The sequence below is a fragment of the Poecilia reticulata genome, chromosome 20 (assembly GCF_904066995.2).
Source record: "Poecilia reticulata chromosome 20, P_reticulata-male-v2, whole genome shotgun sequence".
Lineage (NCBI taxonomy): Eukaryota > Metazoa > Chordata > Actinopteri > Cyprinodontiformes > Poeciliidae > Poecilia > Poecilia reticulata.
The window spans coordinates 20,719,340-20,734,038 of NC_088849.1; the positions used below are offsets into that span (position 1 = coordinate 20,719,340).

At 39.0% G+C, this 14,699-nt stretch overlaps 1 protein-coding gene across 5 annotated transcripts; it reads right to left on the reverse strand.

The window, feature by feature from the left end:
• Nucleotides 1-2,822: 2,822 nt before the first annotated feature.
• Nucleotides 2,823-14,006, reverse strand: impa2 (inositol monophosphatase 2). 5 transcript variants are annotated; one of them, XR_014085330.1, is made up of 10 exons: nt 13,861-13,970; nt 13,461-13,558; nt 11,977-12,110; nt 9,761-9,865; nt 9,467-9,512; nt 9,150-9,258; nt 8,913-9,057; nt 7,563-7,714; nt 7,248-7,325; nt 4,495-4,622 (listed from the first exon to the last, which is right to left on the reverse strand). XR_014085330.1 is itself a non-coding variant. In XM_081601615.1 (9 exons), the coding sequence occupies exons 2-9, from the start codon at nt 13,521-13,523 to the stop codon at nt 4,501-4,503; spliced, it is 876 nt and encodes a 291-aa protein (XP_081457741.1). In that variant the 5' UTR covers nt 13,524-13,558; nt 13,903-14,006; the 3' UTR covers nt 2,823-4,500. The 5 variants fall into 5 exon arrangements, 4 of the variants coding, with proteins under 4 accessions (XP_081457741.1, XP_081457740.1, XP_008394777.1 ...); XM_081601615.1 differs by lacking the exon at nt 7,248-7,325 and having other exon boundaries at nt 2,823-4,622; nt 13,903-14,006; XM_081601614.1 differs by lacking the exon at nt 7,248-7,325 and having other exon boundaries at nt 2,823-4,622.
• Between the last annotated feature and the right edge of the window lie 693 nt (nt 14,007-14,699).

Here is a 14,699-nt window from a genome sequence, read left to right on the forward strand (position 1 = left end):
GCTCTGTGAGGAGGAGACTCCAGCTCCAAGGAGGAGTTTTGTGGAGAAGGCGACACTTTGTGAGAACTATTGATTAGGCACCCCCAAATGGTTGCCATGGGAGATTCAAGGATATAATCAAAAATAATCAAAGCAAGACTCTAGGTATGTTTTATTTATGAGGGGATAACATAGCGTAATATAAAACTCAAAAAAGTTGATTTTACGTAATACCCCCTTTGAGACCTCACCTTGATGTCACTATGGGTTTGCTATAGTATCTTATTTTCCAATTCTACAACATATCTTAACACTGAAACACTCCCAAAGCATGTTGCTACCATAATTACAGTGTTTATTTGAAAGCCTCACCTCGACTCCTTGGTAGTTTGGCCAAACAGCTACTTTTTTTTTTTATCTCCTCTTGCCATGAAAGATTTCTCGAGAATATATTTGGATTGTTTAGGTGGACAGATGCAAATTTCAGCTGTTCATTTTGGAGAAGGCACTCATTTCTTTCAGTCTAAGATAAAGACACCTTGACACTGGTTTTCTATGAGTTTCCAATTTATGGAAAAGCTTGATTTTTCTGAACATTTAATTTCTTCTGAACAAAAGTTTGGGTCAGATAGTAAGTCAGTCGAAAATCTTTGGAACTTGCTTATCGGCTCGGTCTGGGCTTTGACACCCGCCAATGATTTGTAAAGTAGAACTGGCGTCTCCGTGGCGTTTAACTTTGTGTGTTAGAAAGTAGAAAGGTGGTCAAACAACAGAAATAAGTCAGAAGCTCGTCGACAGCTCTCTAAAGGACATCTAACCAAATACTAGTGAGGAGGAGTGTATGTATATATCTGTGTCTACTTGTGTGTGGTTCAAATAAATTCAAACTTACGCACCCAATTCTTGTTTTTAAAAAATTCATTGACTCAGTGCATATAGTATAATTATACAGCCCTGAAAAAAATGGTCCAAATGCGTCCCCCCAAATTAATAGGCCCGTGCTGAATGTATGCTAACACTACATAACTATATTTAGTACACCACTCTCAAATCACTTGGGGTAAATTTGTTGGGATAAGCCAGGAAATCACAGCTTCTGCAGAGAACAATGCCTGCCACTTGTTGGAGGTTACCAGGTCATAAAGTTGGAGAATGAGGACGTGGTTGGTTGAGGCATTAATGACTCCGTAAACAATAAGAGAGCGTGAAAATTTAAAGGACGCAGGGATCCGGCAGGATTGCTGCAGAGCCGCTGGAGGAAAACCGGCGATAACGACTCTGCCGAACTCCCCGCCTGCATACGAGCATGCACCACTGGCTTCCAGAACACATAAAGTCTGGGTTTGCTCGAGTAAAGTGTTTTAAAACCATTTGTTAGTCATCAGCAAACACAAGCTGGAGGGGAGGGGGGAAAAAAAAAAAGAGTCCATGGAGGCTTATTTTATAGAGCATATCAGCCTAGGATGGGGGGGTGAACCGTTTGCAGCTCTGACTGAAAGGGCAGGGGAAACGCAGCACACAACTTTACATGCTGTAATGGCTTTTATCTCTCTCCTAAATCACAACAGTAGCTGTGACTGTTTTTACTGCGTGTCCAGAGGCCTGTTTTCAGTTTGTCACCAGAGACATTTTTTCTTGTTCGTGCCTTCACTTTATAGATTTATCCCTTTTCTAGGTCAAAGCCACACTTTGTGGATTCAAGTTACTGCGCCTGGGTGTTGGGGAGCTGGGATACAGAGCGAATTTTCCTCACAGTGGCTCAACTCAACAGTTCTCTGCAAAACCGTTAATAAATCTTCCAACATTTCATTTTTCTGGGGGGATGTTACATTGCATTTTAATGGATTCGTCTAGCATGTATTTGTAGTTGGCTCCCCTGCAAAAGTACATGTAAAATGCTGTGTGTGTTCTGGAAGTTAACAGATGTTCTCCTTAATGCCCCCTCCCAACCGGTAGTGGCAGCAGCATGCTGTGGGGAAGCTCTTTTTAAGCATAACGTCAAACCTGGTAAGATGGATGGAGTATACATGCATTCAGCCACAATACAATTAAAACCATCTCTTACGGCAACTGCAGAAAGAAAACATTAATTTTTAAGTCTTGAAGCAGATTCTGAATTTGATTCATAACGAGGCCACGCATGCCAACAGACGTGATTTGATCCAAACCATTTTGCTCTGGTTGGATCTCTGCAGCTCCTCCAGAGTTACCAAAGCTCTCCTGGCTGCTTATCCAATCAATGCTCTTCTTACAAAGTCCGTCAGTTCATTTGGATGCCCTGGATTTTATGTGGGTATATCAAATGCACACCACACTTTTAAGATTTCATTTGTAAAACAGAAAATGTGAGTCGTTTATACTTTCCCTTTCTTCTCACCATTTTGCATTACTTGGAGTAAAACATGCCAAAGTTCCCAGCAATAAATGGTGAAACTGAAGGGGTGTGAATAACTTTATTTACACAAAAGAAGCAAGAATTGAACAGGAATGTCTAAATGATGCAAAACAGAAATGAGAGGCGTCTTGACAGATTTTATTCCCCTAACTGCTCATTTCTATTTTCCTGTGGGGATGAGTCGTGACACTGAGCTCCCATATTTAGTCATGAAGCTCGCCATCTGCTCAGTCAGCATATTTCCTGCAGAAATGTTCACACACAGGCTCTTATTTCTGCTGCCAGTTGTCTATTACGTCTGTGGTTTACAACAATGGTGTGTCTGTGCAGGTTGACACCAGCCTCAGCTGCAGCTAAACGAGTCAATCCATGAAACTGAAATATAGAGGCAAGGATGCAGGAACTATATTTAAGGGGATTTTTAAATAACTTAGAAAAAAAAAACACATTAAAGATACACACGTCATGCTTTTTTATTATTCTAGACTTGATAAGGAGCCATACAGTACAGAAAAAATAGATATACAGTACAGGAGTTAGTCATGTGGTGTATGTGGTGAATTGTGTACAGTGCAAGCTAAATTCACTCTTAAAACAGGTACAGCGCTTTCTGGAAAAGATGTCTAAAAACCCTTAAATTACATAGAAATAAAATTATTGAGGTTGAATAATCTCAGTCTGAACAATTCCAATAAAACCCAGTAGAATATTTATTCCACAGAGGGGAAAAAAGAATCCAACATTAAGAAATAATTGCGTCATGTGAACCGTTTCTGTGTTGGTTTGGTCACGTTTAGAAATCATGATCCTCTTGAGAAAATTTGACTTAAATTTTGGGGGCATTTCAAAGACTTGGCAATACCAACCACTCCAAGAATGACTCTGAGGCTTTGGAAAGGAAAACAGCCCCCAGTATCACACATCTTCCACCATACATAACAATAGGTTTCAGTTGTTTTTCTACTTAATAATGCTTTATATCACACCAATCCTACTCTCAGTGTTTGATACTGAAAAACTAAAGCTTAGTTTCATGTAGCCAAAGCACCAGTTCCATTTAAAAAGTAATGAAATAATTTACATTTAGGAAGACTTTCTATGGCGCCACTGTCTAAATAAAAGTTTCTACAAGTTTCAGTAAGTTACATTTAGGACTTTTTAAGACCAGAAATGGTTTAATAAAGGAGCGACTGAGCAGGAGTGTTTTCATTAGAATTGCCTGTAGATATCATCTTCTATCTTAGGCAAAAATTGGTCCATTGTCAACAAAAGCTGATGAATTAAGCAGTAAACAAATAATCTAAGACATACTGTCTCGTACTAGATTTCAGACCTAGTACGAGAAATCTGGACACAGGACTTTTTAAGGCCATAAAATGGAGGTTATTACAAACAGGACTTCTTTTTTAGGGACCTGCAAAAACTGGTTAGCATGTAGATAGTATGTTCTGGCTGCAAAGAAGACATACTGAGCCCATTCTGAGCGCTCCTTGCTGCAGGTGTTTGTAGATTTGGGGGTTTTTATGGCTCTGACTTGCAGATATGAGCAAGTTTAGACTCAGCAGCTCTTCTCTTGTAGCCAATTCAACCAGCTTGGCTTGAATTCAGTGCTCTGTTGTCTTTCCCGTTTTTAAGAATGATGAGAAATATCTTTTAAAGTTTAAAGATATTGTGAATAACCTGCATGAGAGTATATGTTTAAAAAAATTTTTTAAATTTTTTTACATGTGATTTTTTTTTTCCCCCAACTGAATAGATATTCTTAGTTTAAACATCTTTAGCAATAAGCGTGAACCTTGATGTTAATATTTTTATGGCTGTAATGATGATGTTTTGAGGAACCTATTAACAAAAATTAATTTCTTGTTTCTGACTGAATAATAATAAAAAAAAATGCCTGAGTGATTCAATAAAATACAACACAGTGCAAACAACGCAACAACATAAAAGTATGTGTGTATGACTAAGTACCGATATACAGGAGAATAAAGTGTTTAAAGGACCCGCCTGCTGTTGTTCAGAGGTAACTGTATCATTTTGGTTCTTAAGGCAAAGACAGGCTCCACACTTGTTACACTGAAAGCAGCTGTGTGTGTTTTTACTCGGCTTCAGCTGGCTCTGGAGGTTTAGGGGCCTTCTGTGTCGTCCCTGCCGACGGGGAACTCTGTTATCTCCTTGGAAATTCGTTCAGCTATCGTCCTGCTGCTGGCAACAATCAGCCTGCGAGACATCAGATCAAACGGCCCACCTGGTTAAGGGAGACAGATGTAAAAATAAGGACTTTTTTCCCCTCAATATGGTAAAAAGTTAATTGATTAACAAAATAGTGTGTGAAAACGAACGATTCAATAACATGTTGAAAATTTGTTGATTTTTGGTTTTGAATTGGTGCAAGAACCTTGATTTCTTTAAAATTTTTTTAGCTGTTTTGTTACAGCTGTTGGTAGGATATCCATGCATTAATTTTGATTATATAGATCTTAACAAAATGAATCTTTTTTGACAAACAAAAATCCCAAGGCTGGAACTTTTATCGGAGTTTGTCCGTATGCCCCTAAACGCACAAGCTGCACATCCAAACAAACGATGAATGACGAAGCAGCTCCTCTCGGCCCACTGGGAGTTAATTTTAACTACAAAAAAACAATCTGATGGGATGCTGGAAAAGACCTTTGTTGTGTGAAAGCTGTGCAAATAGAAGACGGCCTATCAGAAGTCCACAGTTCACATTTCTAAAAAAGTATATTTTTTAAAGGTTTATGAATAATCAGGGGTTCCTGAAGCCCTTGAAAGCTGAATGGGTATAATAATCTGTACCAAACAGATAGTTTAATAACCTAAAGGACATATTAGAAACAATAAATATCTCTGTCCAATAGTTTAGCAGTTTAGCAACATTTTCAAGTTTTTGAATTGAAAATGTTGCTTGTTTTTGTCATTATATGGTTTTGATTAAAATGCAGACCTAGAAAAGGGTAAAAGGAAAAACTCCACACTTTTCCAGACTGTAATAAAAACCAGATTGTTTTTATTTTGTCTCTAGATGTAAAAACTCTCGACCTGAAACCAGGTGCACCTTCGGTTTACCTCGACTACCTTTTGCGGCTCGTAGGAAACGTGGACCAAACGAGAGACGAGAATAGTAGAAGACGGTGAAAAACTTTGACAGAAAAAGAAGATCATGTACTGTAAGGTGACATTTTCTATTCTGCAGAAACCACGAACACAGCTGTGCTCTGCCAGGAGGGGGCTTGTGAATATCCCAACACCTGCTGCTGCCTCACATCTTGACATTTCTGTTTACGTGGAAGAAAAACCAAGGTGCTTATATAATGGGGTGACACTTGGATAATAAAAATAATCAAAAACATCCATTTGAGAAGCACACAGTAAGCATTATGTGTCTAATTTGTCTACGATGAATGTTTATTAAGCGCTATAACAGATCTGTCAGACCAGAAATAACATTTTGCTGAGATTGTTTCTTGGTGCAACAGTGACCCCTACACTCCAAATCTGGAAAAGCGAAGGATAAGTTGCATTTTTTAAATAACTTGAGTTGGAACTCATCTCACTAGTAAGATGAACAGCAAGTAAAAAATAAGTTGTGAAGCTATGATTCACAGAGCTGTTGCTGGAGACGGCGCTCCGTTTCCACAGTGACCGGCTACGTTTGGCTTAGAGAAGAGCAGCGAGAGATTTCCTGCCTCTCCGCGTCTCGCCGTACATCACAGCATGCTCGGCGCAGCGCAAAGGTTGCTTTCACTTTCCTGAGAGCAAAGCCCTTGATGCACAGCACATGCAACGTAGGTGGGGGTTCAGAGTGAAGAGGGGCCTTTACCTCAAAGAAACCACCTGCAGAAGCTGTGGGCTGTCAGGGAATCAGCTCCACGTCCAAACACCTCCCTCACCTGACTGGACAAACTGGTTTCAGTTTTTAGGCAAGGATGTGTCGACTGTTCTTGAGTTTGCCATGATGATCATCAAGGAGTGAAACCCGGGGATAAAGGAAGCAGTTTGTCTAGGAGGTCTGTAGGCTTCGAAGAGGCCAGGCTCCCTCTGGAGATTTTCCAGCAGAGCAAACTGCAGTATTCATCCAGCTCACTGGCCAGATTGCAAATATTGATCGCATGGAGAAGTTTTGAGTATCTACCAGACAAATCAGTTAATGCGTCGTTAAAGAAGTTGAAATGAGTGACAGGGTTATGGGTGTTTTAGGGGATAAGCTTTGCAGGGAGCATCGATATGTATTACTGGATTGGACAGGGCCTATTAGCCACTATAGCTAGTGACACACCCATGCAGGCACCATTACTGTGCACTGAATAATGTCCACAAAGACCATAGTGTTCCAATGTGGGATGCGTGGGAATCTGTCTAAAAAATGGTTAAAGCGCCCTTATTCATTATCTGATTTCTAAATATCCGATTATCTGATTTATAAAATATGGTTTCATTTAAACACGAGAAAATTGCAGATGTTTTAAGACATAAGATATGTATTCTCCCTAGATATAAATCTATAGACAGTTTGGTTTCCGTCAGTTCTGTCCAGATGCAACAGAGGACTAAGCAAATACACTGGGCAATAATTTAATTTTACATAATTGCCGCTTTTAGCAGCCATAGTGTGTTAAAAGTAAAAAATAAAAACTACAGCTTTATAAAATATTTCATCCTTTTTTATGACTGTCATGTATAACAAACCCGTTGTCATGGCAACAGACAGACAGCAGCTCCGCTAGCCGAAACTCATCAGGAAGTGACATCAAAAACACGTAAACATTAATCCAGCTAAAAAAAAAAAGAAAAGAAAATACATTCCAAAACCAACTTATTTTCTCTCAGGTTTTTCTCTCCATAGAAGACACACCTGGTGTGGAAGAAGGCACCAGCTGAGGTATCCTGCAGTCAACTCATCGTTCTCCCTATCCTGCCGTTAACCTTTTTCCTTTCATTAGCACAGAAAGATGAAAAAACTTTTTAAACCAACTTGAATAACAAGCTGAACTTATTAAGCTCCACTGCTTCATAACTAGGATCAAATGGCCAATCTTTTGAAAAGTGTCTTTGTTGTCATCTTCTTCATTAGTAGAAGTGTCCCTAAAGCACATCACTTTGACAGGCACTTCAGTAGGTCTCCAGCAGAGTCCCTGTTTGGAGACGTCCAGTTGTCTCTGCGACTCACCTGAAATGTCCATGATGACGCCTCCGGCCTCAGTCACGACGGCCGCCCCTCCAGCCATGTCCCAGCAGTGGATCCCCATGTGATAGTAGGCGTCGGCCGAACCGGACGCCACGAGGCACATGTTGACGGCGGCGCTGCCTGGGGAGCGGATCCTGGAAACGGGACATTTACTTTCAGCTTGTAGTGGGAATAATAACTGAGCAGCAATCATCTCCGGCTTAACAGTCCGTTATGTTGCTTTTTCCAACTTTTCCTTTTTTTTTCTGACATGAGTCTGCACCACCAACTTACTTTAATTTGGAGAAAACACTAACAAGAGGCGGCTTTTATTGTTAGAAATGATAGATAAAAAGGTTGCTGTGTACACAACAACAAGGGAGAAGAAGGTGGAGGGCAGCAGAAGCTTCCATATGATTTATTAATAGACAACGTTTTGATCCAATTCAGGTCAAAAGATTAAAAATGAAGAGGGTGAGACCATTTATACACACCTCCCACTGGGAGGCTTCAGGCGCTTTCAGGTTATTTAAAAAATGCATCACAAAACACTACAGAGGGATGGGTCTAAGAAAAAAGGAGTTTTTAGGTAAATTCCTATTTTTGAGTCTAAACAGAACCTAACATTAAAACATAAGAGCCAATCAGTGTTTGTTTTACAAGATGTGCAATATCATACTGCTGGATGAGACCATGGAGTGTGAAGGTGTAGAAGTTTCCATTTCAATGTTTTTATTTTATTTCACTGGGTATTTTGTGATAAATGTAGAGTAAAATAACTACTCAAAACTAAAAAACATTTTTGAAAGAGTTGGAGCAAAATAACAAATTTTGCTGGACGATAAATTGTCCCAGAAGTTATGGAGATAAACGATAAAATTGTTGCTTTGAGACCATTTTTCAAGTAACATAGAGGAAATGGCTTCAAGTCATTAAGTTTCCAGATAAACCGATACTGCATCTACCCGTTTCAGACTCATGCCAGGAAGAAAAACGAAAAAAAAAAAAAACAACTTTCCTGGTTTTCTATCACAAACCTAAACATGTGGAGTTTGCTCAGCTGGAACCACGTTTTGAATAAAAAAGATCAATAGCTTTTTGTCACTCATTGGAGAAACTGAAGCTTATACATTACGTGGAATCATCTCACATACAGTGAAAAACATTAAGCCATAATTTTATTTTTTTCTAATGTTGACAGTTGTGGTCTACAGACAATGAAAACAAAAAAAAAAAGAGTTTAGGGAGATACAAAAACGACGTTTTATACAGAAATGTCAGGCTCCTGAGAAGTTTGTCGGTTTTGCCTTCTCCTACATGAACTGCTGCATCACTCCATAGGTTAATATTTACCCGTGAACCGGTATGGTGAGGATAGTCCTGATGTTGGCCAACATAATGTTGAAGTGCTCAGTTTCCTCCTTGAAGTTCATTTCGGTCAGCACCAAAGACTTGCTAATGTCTTCAGAAACAGAAACAGAAAGAAATCCATTCATTCCTGAAACAAACAGGACCAACAGCGGACGTCCAGCTCCACCTAGTGGATTGATTTGCAACTACAGCACCAGTCATGTGTCATACGGAATCTACCTTTCTGTCCGGACACTTTGATGGGGTTTCCGTTGCAAAATGCTCCCTTCCCCTTCCGTGCCGTGTACATTTTGTCCTCGATGCAGCTGTAGACAATCCCAAACTCTATCTGAGAGCAAAAGGCAGTGCAGAAAACACGCTGATGATTGAAGCTGTGTGGGAGGAGGGCTAAAAACAGAGCAGCAGCTGCATAACAAGGAGGATTTTTCAGCATCACTATTCAAAGATTCACAAGGCAACAATGGGGTTAATGTCTATTATAATCAAGAAATCACAGCGGGGGAATAAACACGAGATTTGCATATATTAAGACCTACCTCTTTCTTCACTGTGAAGCCGATTGATACAGACACAAAGGGGAACCTACCCAACAGAAATGTACAATATAAAACATCCGTTTAATGAACTCCCAGTAGGAATCAGGCTCTAAGAAGCAAGCTTCTATTATCAGTTCATTTTCATCTAATTATCCCTGAAGACAATCCAAGAGAGGACAATCCAAGAAAGGGAAGCTAATTAAAAGATAAAAATAGTCAAGGAGGGACTGAGATGAAACAGATTCAGAGCAGTTTCAGGCTTCCGGGAGAGCCTCACATCCCGGTTAGGAGTACCTGTGCACAAAGTTGGTGGTGCCGTCGATGGGGTCGATGATCCAAGTGGGATCGTCGGTGAGAACGCTGGGAGCGCCAGCGGCTACCGACTCCTCACCGATGAATCTTTGAAATAAAAAGCAAAAACAAAAGGAAACGGAAGGAAACAGCAGTTTTGATGTTAGCTAAACAAGTTGAAATTTTAAAAAGAACATCGTCCAAACTTGTAGCCATGTACCGTTTGCTTCCTGATTTCTATTTTACTATAAGATAAGCGACACAAACTGGAAACTGGTTGGTCCAACCCTTAGATTTATTCCCGACTTTGTCTGCATATATGAACAGTTGCCATCGGAGATTCAATCATTCCTAAAATATGCATGAAGGAATCAGTGACAGTCACGGTAAACTTTTTTTATGACGAAATAACATATTAACAAGACACAAAGTTCAAAAAAAATATTTAAAAGTCTCCCTCTCTGTCTCCTGTTTCATTTACTATTGTTGCAAGAAAAGTCTCCCATTCAAGCCCAATGAATCTTGGGATAGTTTGGGCTGCAAAGGATACGCCAGGAAAACAGGGCGTACTGGTGGCTCCAGTGGCTGACTGGTAGAGCAGGTACATCTACCGAGGCTGCAGTCCTTGACGTAGCTGTACTGGTTCGATTTAGCATTTACTGCGCTCTGCCCTTCTTCCTCTCATACAAATACAGTCACTAGTGCCAAAAAGTGTGTCGCTTTTGTGGGCGGCATTTGGAGGAGAATTCAAATTTGGACAGCCTTGGAAGGATGCAACCCCTGAATATGAACACACCATATGCAGTCACACCCCACTTTCATTTTTTAACATTTTTATGGAGTTATTAAATTTTTCCAAAACTGCTTTATTTTTCCTTCATCTTCCCTTGATAAACAACAACAACAGTGTGGAATGTGTTTAGTGTTTTCAAGGCCAGAATTAATTAATTGTATAACCCTGAAAAGTTTGAGAAGCCCTTGTGTTCACTAAGACTAACTGCCTTAATATATTATTATTATTAATATGTTTAAGAGGCACATTAATAAACGGTTTACAAAGTGTGAAATGACCACCACTTTTCTGCATGTTTATATGTGTAATTATAAAAGCAGGGTCTGCTGGCATTAACCTTTAGCATAAAGCATATTTAGAGGGTGCAGAGGTCCTCAACCTTTTTAAACAGAGAGCCCCCTGCTTGCATTGGCACAAATTCTCCTTTTATCCTCTACTGTAGCATGGGAGCATAAAAAAACGTTCTAAAAATGTGTAAGTTCAGACTTTTTTCTCCTTTAAATTTGCAACAAAATGCTTAATCCTTGAAAATTACAAATGATCTGGGTCTTTATGCTTGTGTATTCTCAGAAAAGAGAGTTACTCTTATTGAGCAAAAAAGGTGACTTCTCCATCTAAGTAAATGATTTCCACTTCACACATCTTTTAAAAGCCTCAGCATGAATTCTCTAAAATAAGATCAATTTCCTCCCCAATCATGTCACAAGTTTATGCTAAATGAGACATGCATCACATATATATATATATATATAAACAGGCATACAAAGGAAAAAACAGAATATGATGCAAAGTTTGCTTTTAACTATCTTCAAGTATTTTGATCATCTCTTTGATATTAAAAGCCCAGACCACGATACTAATTCAGACGGCATACATATTAGATTATGTACAGGTATGGTTTACAACAAAGGTTTAATCCGTTGTGCACGTACAAACAAAAAGACAGAAGTTTGGTCATAATTTTCTCCACGTGCAGACCGGCGATGTGTGTGCAAGTGATCTGGTTTACAAGACGCAGGCACATCTAGAACAGCCGCCCAATGGCACAACAGCAGGCAACTCGAGTTGAGCAACATTATCGGCAGCTGCCAACGGTAGCAGCAAACGGCAAAACCAGCTGCAAACACATGACTGACCCAAAACACTCAAGAACTGAAAAACTATTGCAACAGGGAAACGCTGTAAACAAAAAAAAATAAAAAATACTGCTATCACAGAAAACAAAACAAATCCAGCTACCACAGACAAAATGCTGCAGGAGGGGAAATGCCACAAATGGCAAAAACAACTGCAGATTTGAAACCCTGAAAACTTGCATAATAATTAATCGCTCCATTTCTCTTATGTCCTCTGGAAGCGGCTGTTCTTCGGTTGAGGTAAAAACAAAAAACTCATGCATCACAGATCTTCCATAACAGCAGCGCACCTGTGCGTGGGGTACTTCTCCTTTAAGGAAGATATAATGAGCTGCTCCACTTTTTGGTCCGTCTCAGTCACCAGGTCAACCGGAGAGCTCTTCTGCATGATGGTGATGTCCTTCTGCAGCGCCTCGCGGATCATCTGTCAGAAACACGGCAACGACTGAACACATCTGCTGCTCTAATTAGCCCCATGTGATGAGCGTCATGGTGACAGATTGTTGGCAAGAGTTGGCCACAGACGACAAAGTGTCTGAGCTCTGTAGGTTCATACATTTATTCCGAGTGGGGTTTCCTTCAATGCAACATTATGTTCATTCTGCAACATGTTAGTACTGAGAAACGAATTCCACAATGAAAACTTTAGGAGCAGAAAAAAACGCAAATGACAACTTTCACACAGAAAGCAGGACTATCTGCAACTTTTAAAGAGAAAGTCTTAAATAAAATGAATTTTATTGCAGAACTTCACTAAATTCTCTAGAAGAAAACCAGGCCTACAGCATCACAGATCCTCTACATTGCAAAACAGAGGGCCTCGCGGCTGGGGGGGTGTTTGTTGAAGAAAAATGAAATCTTAGTCTCCAGAAACATAACTCCAGAAGTCTTCAGCAAACTCCACATGTTTACATTTGAGACAATGAGACAGAAAAGCCTTTTTCCTGGCATGCTTCCCAAACAACTGGTTGCTATGGAGACTTAGTGACCCCAGAAAGCCACTCTTTACAACAGTTCTCCAACATTAAGATCAACACCATCGTCACTAAATCTAGCTGATAATATTTCCCCCCCAAGAAGCACAGTTTTGTTTTTGCTTTGCTTTTGGATGTGCGATAAAACAATGAGCTGGTTTAATATTATGCATTTCCAATCAGTGGTTTTATATTTAATGTTTGATTAACAAATTATTATTTTACTTATATGAAATAGACACGTACAGACACATAATAAAGAGACATACTCTGTTTTTTTCCTCCCTAGAATCAAATTAGTCTAAACTTTTCATGCTTTATGTTACATAATATTGCTCAGATTATTTCTATCAGCTGAATGTCAGAATTATAAGAGATAATTTTCTATTATTTTCTTAAATTTGAAAGGTTTGCGCAGATTAGTAAATGGAGGAACTGCCTTTTAAACTGTATTACTTGGGTTAACTGGGTTTTCTTTCACCGCGCTTATCACAATCATTTCTTGGGGTTCTGACCCATTCCTCCTGACAGAACTGGTATGTTTGAGGCAAATGTGTCTTCTAATTTGCTCTTAAATACTTTTTGTTAGCAAAAGTGACTAAAGTAAAGTAAAATAAAAATAACAGGTTTCTGATGGCTATTCCAAAATATTGACTTTGCTGTCCTGTAGGCACTTTCTTAGTGAAATAGCACTTTTTGAACTTTACTGCAGTGGCACGATGTTGGAAGACTTTCTGGTAAAATCAATAAACCTGCTTATTTGTGAATTAAATTAATATCCCCATAAATAGTTTGCTTACGTTTCCTGCCCGTTTGGTGACATCTAAACAGAAGTCCATACATTCCTGCCAAGGATCGCTCATGTTGATAGAGGAGCGAAGAATGAAGATTAAGATACCTGGAAGATAAAGAAAGGCTTTACTAAAACACAGCAACATGCAGTCCGTCTAGTTAACAGTCTTTAAGACAGCAACCGTAAGACAAAATATTTTAAATGGGTTAACATGTTTTGAATAAAAAAAGAGGGAAATGTCAGTTATAGCATAAATTAGCTTTCTAAAATAGCTTATAGCTTCACAGATTTAGTACAGAAAGAGTAGATGCCATGTACCAAAGGGTTACAAAACAACGTCAGATAATTTCCCAAACAATTGTGGATTTGATTTAACTTCCGCCTTTTGAGTTTACACTTTGACTGACCTCAAGCTAATTTAGCCAACCTGGAGAATGAGAGACACTCACAACATTGACGTTTAGCCGTGGGAGGCTGGAGCTTCCGCTTCTTTTTCTTCTTCTTGGCGGATTGAAAACAACTTCAGAGATGCATACTGCCACCTAGTGTACGTGAGTGTAACCTCACCGTCTCCACCCACTGTTCTTGCATTGTCTAATGTAAAAGTAATTAATAATTCTTTATCTAGCATTTATAATATTTCCTCATGTTCGCTTTCTTCAATTGCATATTTAATACACTTCATCAAAACATGATCAGCAATTTATTTTTCCCCGCAAACGTAATATTTATTGTTTTTCTTTTTCCCTGTTTTCTCATTATTACATCTTCCCTTCTACTTCTTTCTTCATAGCCAATTCTTTGTTATTACAATTTTTTGTATTTTATACAATGTTTTCCCTTTCTAATTTTCTTTCCAATTTTTTTTTTTTTGCCATATTTCTATTTCTTTCCCTTTACTAAAAGTATTCAAATGCAGAAAACTCCTGATTTAAACCAGCAGGTGGCATCAGCATCACTGGTAACAGCAACAAAAGTACGTCTAAAAGTTCTGAACATGAACATAAGAAATACTTACAGTACATCAAACTTTAATCATACATTATGAATCTCTTAAAAGTAATGCAATGTCGCCATAGCCAAACATGTAATCAGTTTCATCTTAATTCAAAACAGCTGTCTGGGGAGCAGGGAAACAAAATCAGACATTCTGTGGTAAATAACTTCTTACAGTTTATTTAAGAGACATATTTAAAAATGTATGTACCATGTATGCATTGTTACCAAGTATTTTAATGAGACTTGT